General features: G+C 35.4%; 1 protein-coding gene across 1 annotated transcript in view; it reads right to left on the reverse strand.

The window, feature by feature from the left end:
• Positions 1-203: 203 nt before the first annotated feature.
• The window catches only part of LOC104461436 (cytoplasmic dynein 2 heavy chain 1-like), a gene marked incomplete at both ends in the record, with an annotated part of 31,735 nt that continues 22,635 nt past the window's right edge, over positions 204-9,303 (reverse strand). The window contains 5 exons of the mRNA XM_010073049.1: positions 204-308; positions 871-1,082; positions 3,735-3,810; positions 5,810-5,965; positions 7,137-7,247. Of these exons, the coding sequence (XP_010071351.1) occupies positions 204-308; positions 871-1,082; positions 3,735-3,810; positions 5,810-5,965; positions 7,137-7,247 (660 nt within the window). The remainder of the gene's footprint in view (positions 309-870; positions 1,083-3,734; positions 3,811-5,809; positions 5,966-7,136; positions 7,248-9,303) is intronic.

Here is a 9,303-nt window from a genome sequence, read left to right on the forward strand (position 1 = left end):
TTCTAAATTAATAACTTGCAACTAAATATAATTGTTATTATATTAAAATATTCTACAGAAAAAAAGTCAACGTATTCCAAAAATCCCTCCGTTTACTCTGACTTTCTTATGGAAATATTCACATTTATGAACAGGTGGTTGGGTTCTCTAGCTTATCCTGGATGTAGAAAAGATTCAGAGGTCAATGAAAAATGTAACCGCACCTGGGAACTGATCATACGTTGCGATGAGCGAGCAATATTAGCAGGCAGGCCAAAAAAGTCAGGTTTATCATCTTCTGGAAGGCTTTTGATAATATTACGATAATCCTGCATCAGAAGAAAAGAATAAATGTAACTGAGGAAACTTTTTGTTCAGCTCATGAAATTAACGGCAAATGTTGAAAAGAATTTCATTAAGTGCACTGAATATGACAAAGATTAAAATAAGTACATAATACATAACATATCTTGGTAATCTTACTTACACATTTCTTATTTATAAAAAATTATCTTCTTTTATATAGCGTTCCCACTCTAAAAGAGCAAAAAGCAATTCTGATTACACTGATGCTATCAACTGAAAAGAAAAATATGCTAAGACTGTCTCTGAAAAGTAGTTACGATACTTCTGTTGAAAGCTTAAAAGTAAGATTAGTGACACTATAAAAAAGTAAAAAGGCTTTGGCATTTAGAATTTGAATAGTAGAGCATAATACATATTTATAAAACTAAGACAAAAAAAGATGTCCACAAGAAAGACGTCCTAAATAAACTGAGGTTTCCTTTGGACTATAACTCTTTATTTTCTTTGTGGAATTATTTCCAAGAATAATTCCTGAAAATAACTTATTTTAGTTTTTATATTAGGTGATAGAAGTTGTATACCTACCAAAATACTGCAGGAATTTGGTAAAGAGATTGAATATGGGAAGCTAGTCATCTTCTTGCCTCTAGCATTTAAACTGCCAATGACTCGTGAATTGAAAAGCTGCTCCAAATAGGACCGAAGAACCCTCATATCAAAGTAATTATCTACACGGCCTCCATAAATTGCATTTTCAAACAAGCCATGCACAAATTCCCACTGAAAATCTTTGGAACCTAAAAATTAATAAATATTAGTTTTGTATCAATGGATAGCATTGCATTATAAGCATTTCTTCTTGTCATTGCAGTTCTTCTGTGAAACAAAAAAAAAATACAAGCACATCAAACAATCAATTGTTTTTCTTCTATATTTCCAATTAATAAAAGCTACAGAAACTTAAATGAGTTTGTAAATATCTGACATTGCTAAAACAAACCATGTTTCAAAATTTTCACAAAATATTACTTAACTCTTGAAGTGCTTTTTATTGTAGATAAATCAATTGGTTATGAGCATTTCAGAAATGATGTTATTAAAATTTTAATTATGTGCTCCTTTGACATACATTAAAATAATTGTCCTTGTTCAAAATTTTATACACTACTTGGTATCACAGTACCATACGATCTCATAAAATATACTGACTGATAGAACCAAAACCAGAACACGGTCAAAATAGGTAACGTTACTGTAAATGTCATCTTTCAAACACAGAGGTCCAGGATAGGTACTTTGTAAATAATTAGAAATCACACAACATAGCACATAAAACTAAGCATGTTACTATCAGTTTCCTGGCCAGATTGATGTTGCAATTAGATTACTCTGGCTTAGCTGTATCCCACAAGTTCAAATTAACTTATTTTCCCTCCCTTCTATCACAGTTGTCCAAAATAACTACATGGGACAATGATCTACTTATGCTCTATAGCTTTCACGTGCATGTAAAAGATTGATTACAAAGGCACTTCTTAAAGTCATTTGAAAAAAGCAAGCAGCAATTACTTTCATAGCAGCTTTACTGGTGATAACTGGTGTGCCCAAATACTTCAATCATTCCTTCACAATAAAAGTTATCTTCACAGCAGTAGTTAACTATTAGATTAATGATTAGCAGTGATAGTTAATGATTCAACCTCTCTACATCATTGTATGTTTCAGATCTGTATAATAAAGGTCCAATTCCAGAAGTACTAATAATCCATAAATCTCATTTAAGTCAATGATCATTAATTATCTCTAAATATCAATTCTAACTTTACTTTGAAATTATATAAAATACAAAGACTTTTACAAAATTACCTTTCTCATGTTAACTAATATTAAGACATTGCTACGCTACTTAACAGAGCAATGAGGCAGGTCCTAACAGTGAGTTTCAATATGAAGAATTCATTCATATTCAATTCATATTCAATTCATTTATTCACCATAGGGGGAGCTCACACTGGGAAGGAATGGATACAGAAGACTTTGTCTTCCATGAACTCCTGTATTTCCTATTTATTGTTCTGGACTCAAGAACCTGAGCAAAATAGTTCTCGGCACAAAGAAATTACAGGTTTACCCGACCTCCCAAAAATTGAATTACGATTCACACTGTGTTTCTAGCTTTGCTTACTTGTTATGAGACTTGCAGCATCTCAACTCTTATCTGAATGTTGAAGAAAGATCACAGAATCATAGAAAGGTTTGGAATGGAAGGGACCTTAAAGATCATCCAGTTCCAACCACCCTGCCATGAGCAGGGACACCTCCCACTAGACCAGGTTGCTCAAAGCTGCATCCAGCCTGGCCTTGAACACCTCCAGGCATGGGGCATCCACAGCTTCTCTGGGAAACTTGTGCCAAGTGCCTCACTACCCTCACACTAGAAAATATCTTCTTAATATCTACTCTAAATTTACCCTCTTTCAGATTAAAATCATTACCCGTCATCCTATCACTACACTCCCTGACAAAAAGTCCCTCCCCATCTCTCCTGTAGGCCCTCTTTAAGTAGTGGAAGGCGCTATAAGGTCTCCCTGGAGCCTTCTCTTCTCCAGGCTGAACAACCTCAATTCTCTCAGCCTGTCTTCATGTGGTAGGTGCTCCAGCCCTCTGATCACCTTCCTGGCTCTCCTCTGGACTCGCTGTAACAGGTCCACATCCTTCTTATGTTGGGGCCCCAGAGCTGTACACAGTACTCCAGGTGGGGTCTCACAAGAGCGGAGTCAAGGGAGAGAATCACCTCCCTCCATACAGGTCCTCATGCAACATCTCCACTAATGGTAAAATGGGACAGGTCCAATTTGAACTCAAGGTCAGATGGCACAAGGTGGGTTGCATCCATAGAGTTAAACTGTTTTGCCCTAAAATAAGGCAAGCTCCTATGTCCTGCCTCTTGGAAGGAGTCTCCAGGCTCTGCTATCTGAAAAACCATGCCTTGTCACTGCCTACAGAAATGCCTGTCTGCATAAGCCAAATATGTGAAAAAATAAACCTGATCACAGCATATTTTTGAGCCTGTGTCCACCCTTTATCACTTTCCTAACACAGACATATTTCAGAGTCTGGATCTACATCCAGAAAAGCCCAATAAACCTAAGCACAGCTGATTGACGGTCTGATACTTCCCATACTGGAGTAGTTACCTAACTACATTGTAATGTGTTTATATTTGTGAAAATGTTCCAATGCAGATTCAAATGCAAAATTTACATACCTTCAAAGCAGCCTTTAAACAGAATAACCCCATTTCAAACTCCAAACAGATCAATCATGCAAAGTAACCAATTTATAAAAATTACCGCAAAAGTTTTTAATATTCTAAAAATTGTTAATGGCAGACATTCAGAGGGGTTACGCTACAGAGGTTAGGATTCCTTCCTTAAGAAGTGACTTACCCTCAAAGAGGCTATCAATAATGTCAAAACCAGCACGGAGATCAGATAAAGAAAATTCATAAAACTTGGTCCAACCCTACCATTAAAAGAAACCCAAATAATTTAATCAGTCACACAATGATCATCATGCAGTAAAATACAAACATTACATGGTTACTGAATACTGTTAAATACTTAACACTGAATGAAAAAAGAGACAACCTATGTCCTCTAAAGTGCATCTTTGGAAACATTCAGTGGAGGTAGTATAAAAAAAATCACCTCTACCAGTCCATTTAATTTTACATACTTATGCAAACTAGAATCCATTGAGTATGAGGAATGTAAACTTAAGATTATTTTATTTCCTAACAGTATTTACTTCAACTAAAAGTTGCTGACATCTGTGACTAGATCCCACACTGAATTATGATTTTATTTCTGAGGGCTTTTTTGTATTTCAGTTTCCTTTGGATTTTCATAAATAGGTCTGACTCTTAAAACACAGTCTACATTATACTTTTATCATCTTACTCCTTAATTCATGTCACTTCTCTACTGACTGAAAAAATTATAATGAGAAAAGCAATTACTGCTACTATTACAGCGAAAACGCTGACTGCCATATACATATTTTAATAATTCTCAGTTTGTACCTCCATTCTGGAAAGGTAGCATTACTCCTTACATAGCAATAATCTGTCATGTGTAAGTTATTCTTACAAAAAACTTCTAATGTAAACGGATAAGTATAAATAAATATTGATATATGATACAGAACTTAGGAAATTCATATCTCAAAGTTATCTAATGTTGCTGTATATTCTTATGGCTGTACTTTTACATATGGATCACATCATAGGAACAGGTGCATGTGACTCATGATTAAAAATGTGCACATGTGTCAGACAATATGCACACATCCAGTGAGATGGATACAGGCTCAGGTCAAGACTGCAGCTGCTTCACAGATCACAATCAAACCATCAACCAGTTACCCTGAAGGTCATGAACTGGAAAGATGCTGCAGTCTCTCAACAGTGTTAACGGATTTTTTTTGACAGATCTGTACATGGATCCAAACCAACCTGAAATTGATTATAATATACAAGAGCTTCTAGCAGGGATTAACTGCAGTCCAACAGTGTTAGAAACTGGTAATCTTAAAAAAAATATAAAACCATCACTAAGTCTGCACAAGGCAAACACAGTTACAGGAATCAAGGAGAAAGCAGTAATCCTATCTTGTGTCACTTGGAAAGCTGGTGGTAAATGAACATGAATTTGAGCAAAGCCAAATGAGAGTTAATGTGTCAGATAAGTACTTGAAATATTTTCACCTATTCTACTTCTTGAACACCATACTCAGACTCTAAACAACCTTATAAATCACAAAGTCAAAACTAGCAAAAAAACTCTCAAACATTCCAAGCTCAGACAGGTCGAATCTTTCAGATGAGAGGTTAATTTCACCCATAGTCTATATAAAATAAACAAGACATAGAAGAGTTTATTAGTTGGGGGTTTTTGTTGTTTAATTTAAGCATCTGCAGTCAGAAAGAAATGTTTGCTTTAACCAAAATTTTATCTAAGGAATAAACACATCACAGCCTCTGAAAACCATTACAATCCTCACAAAAAACAAGTAAATTCCCTTGTTCTTCCTTCTCCTTGAAGAAGTTTCGTGTGTAGAAAGAGTAGACAGTGTTGTCCCCTCCTTCCCATCAAAATGTCTCTTTTCCCACGTCTTCCATTCAATTGTGTATGTTTCCAAAATATTTTTTTCCTATCCAAAGCAAACATAATTCACAGAATCTTTTCCATGAGACCTCACTCCTGCATCAGTATCAGTCAGTGCACAAATCACAAAATAACCTCATGCAAGCAGCAGCAATTTTCAGAGGGACAAGAATTTAGCCTACCAAGACCTTATTTTGCCATGAATTCAGAGACAATAGTGATGGTAGGTACCAGAAGTATCCAAGTTTTTCTCATCTCTGAACATGACCCAACATATACTTGACAAAAAATACTTCCAAGTATAAAAGCTAATAAATGGGGTAAATTTCTTAAAAAGGTACCAAAAAAAATATTACCTGAGGAATATAATTTCTTCTTTCTTGGCATACAGCATGAAACCAAGCTAAACAGAAGAGAGAATGTGCTCGAGACAAATTTCCCTTTTTATTAATTTGCTCTGGTGTCCAAGATTCATAGGTTCGCAAGAGATTCTTTTTGAGGCCTGGAGGTGCCTGCATTGGAAGGAAAAATACCGGATAATTTATGTAATATTTCCTTAAGTTCTAACTTATGATTTACAACTTAATGAAATGAAAACCAGTACTCAATAAAACAAAATTTAAAAAGAAAAAAATCTGTTTGTAATAAGTGGCCTAACAACAAATTTATCTTATACTGAATAATAACTTAAAGCATACTGAAGGAAACTGTAACCAAGACCAACTGATAGGAGGACTAAAGTACACTACAGTAACTTAGTGAAAGAATAGCACTCTATCAAAATATGTAAGCATAGACGTAAATTAAATTTTTTCAAGAACAAGAACCTTTCTTATGATTTTACAAGCTCAACTACCAATTAGAATTTCTGTGATCAGAGCCAACTCGCCTTATACCATCACCACACTCCATTAGCTAGCATATAGATACAGTATATATGTACGATCAAATGAAGAGTTAGCAGCACCCCTATCCATTATTTCTATAATGGACATTATTGCATAAGTGCATTAATGATTAGAGCACTTCCCAACAAGTTGGGGGACCATGGTCCCAATTATTCCTTAGGTTGAGCCATTTTGAAAGCAAAGCTCTCAATTTTTAGTAAAGGTCTTTAACTTCTTTAACTGTAGTTTCCGCTGTATGGAAGGAGAGCCATTTTGTTGAAAGGGTCCAGTGAATACAAAGCTATGAGGCCAAAAAGAAAAATAAGGAAAAGAAAGTGTGATTCTGTGATCTTCAGGTGAAGACATTCACCAAGAAGGAGGAATTCCTTGGTTTTCATCCACGTTCCAGCACCTGTGTAAGTTTTTGCTTTTAAGAAACACTGATTAAATGCATAAAATAATTTGGAGCACAAACCAGAATAAATGCTTCCCCCAGGTAAATTTATTTTCCGTTCAGACCTTTAACTGGAAAAAATATCTGGAAATGAATTTTACAAACCTTCCCTTTAAAACACAGCTTCTGCAAATTTCCAATATACATTAGAAATTGCTATCAAAATCTCTCAAGGTGAATTCGTAGCATTTTTTGTATAACATCTAACTGAAATGTAAGGCAAAACCAGTTATGTAAATAGACTACATTATGAAAAGTTTATTCTATCTAAACATATAGTTTACTATACATTCAAGTTCATTTATTTAAATATGTAATAAAAGCTTCCCAAACAGATCTTACTTCATAAGTTATTTTCAGACTTGATTGAAGCAAAATTGGAGTAAATTTTGGATGAACTTCGGTAGTAAGCCAAAGGCGAAAGTTCGGCTGGGGCTGTAATGTATTCAGTTCCTATTAAACAGATGTTAATATACTGAAGTAAGTTTTGGGTTGGGTTTTTTTAACATACATAACAGTATTTACAAAATTATAATATCTTAAATTAGAAAATTCTAAATTGTTTAGTTGTCTAAAAACTCTTTATTGTTTTTACAAGTGACATTATCCAAAAGACGTTCAGGATGTGTTGTCTCCACATACTCTACATGCTTGCTGTGCTCAAGTTTGAAGTTCATCCTAGCTGTGTCAAAGTATTTGCACCTCGTCCCCAGATCCTAAATTCAGAGTATAAAAATATATAGCAGTTCTTCTTCTAAGTAAAAAAACCACCAGAAAACCACACCTCAAAAGATGAAGGCTTGGAATATGGGCTACATATCAACAAAAGGTCCTAATGACTTTCAACAACTGTATAGCTACACTAATTTATTGTTCTTCAAGTGTTCTACATACACTTCACATGTCATGATTCACAGAAAACTGAAGATAGGAAAATGAAGTTCTAAGAGAAAAAATATTGTCAAATGCTCTTTCAAATATAAAGGCTTCACAAAAACCATGTAATTACTGAATGTATGAAAACATACTGCTTGTGCTTCATGTGCATCTGAAACAGACATATTTTCCACTGAAAACATCAAAGTTGTTTGACAGTTGACTTGAGAACAATGTCAACAGTTTTGTGCATGTGTTTTGGAAGAAACATAGCTCAAAAAAACTCTTAACAGATTTTCTCACAATCTATCCATTTTGATAATAAAACATAATCATAATAATTTTTTTCAGTGTTTTTTAATAAAGAAGAAAATTCTGTCAACTCATTTTAATTGTTCTGCTCTTTTGTCACAACGATACCTAGAATCACAGAATTGTTGAGGTTGGAAGGAACCTCTGGAGACTGCCTAGTCGTAGCCCATGCTCAAAACAGAGTCAGCTACAGCAGGCTGCCCAGAACTGTATCCAGTCAGGTTTCAATATCTCCAAGGACAGAGACTCTTTGGGCAACCTGTCCCCGTGTTTGATCAACCTCAAACTAAAAAAAAAAAAAACTTGTCTTATGTTTAAATGTAATTTCCTGTATTTCAGTTTGTGCCCATGTCCTGTCATGGGACACCACTGAAAAGAGCCTGGCTCTATCTCCTTTACTCCTTCCCATCAGCCAATGCACACTAAATAATAAAATTCCCCCCAAGGCTTCTCTTCCCCAGGTTGAACAGTCCCAGTTCTCTCAGTCTCTCCTTGTATGACACATGCTCCAGTCCCTTCATCACCTTTGTGCTCCTTTACTGGATTTGCTCCAGTGTGCCCATGCCTCTCTTGTACTGGGTAGCCCAGCACTGAACACAGCACTCCAGATGTGTCTCAGTCTATCAAGGTCCTTCTGAATGAAAGCACACCCATCTGTTGTATCAATCATTTCTCCCAGTTTTGCATCATCTGTACTCACTGGGGATGCACTCTGTCCCGTTATTCACATCATTAATTAAGATGTTAAACAATGTTGGCCACAGTATCAATGCCTGGAATATGACTGGCCTCCAGCTGGATTCTTTGCCACTGACAACAACCCTTTCAGCCATGTAATTGGGCTAGTTTTCAGTCTACCTCACTGTGGTACAATCAGGTCTGTATTTCATCAGTTTGTCTATGAGGATGTTATGGGAGACAAACTAAGATATGAAAATGATCCACAGCCTTGGAAGCAGGAGATGTAAGAAAAGAAAATGGAATTTACATACTGGTTCAAGTGCAATCATCTGCAGTATGCATCCTCTAATACATTGTGTTTGGCTAGAAGACAGCTAGGCTGTCTGTTATAAACTGTGAACATATCCTCTTCATATTGATAGAGTTCACATTGACTAGAAGACATATTTCATTTTCTCAAATGGAAAGATTGTGAGAACAAAATTTATGTACCTGGATGGAACTAAATTATAAATAGGCAGATGTCTCTTAAGAGGATGTTCAAACATATGAACTATAAAGCCTCACACTTGTTAATGGTATGCAAAACAGACAAGAGGATGTGCTGATTCAAACATCAGCAAATCTCAGTCTGTATGAA

Source organism: Pterocles gutturalis, unplaced genomic scaffold (genome assembly GCF_000699245.1).
Source record: "Pterocles gutturalis isolate BGI_N339 unplaced genomic scaffold, ASM69924v1 scaffold23366, whole genome shotgun sequence".
In the NCBI taxonomy this organism is placed as follows: Eukaryota; Metazoa; Chordata; class Aves; order Pterocliformes; family Pteroclidae; genus Pterocles; species Pterocles gutturalis.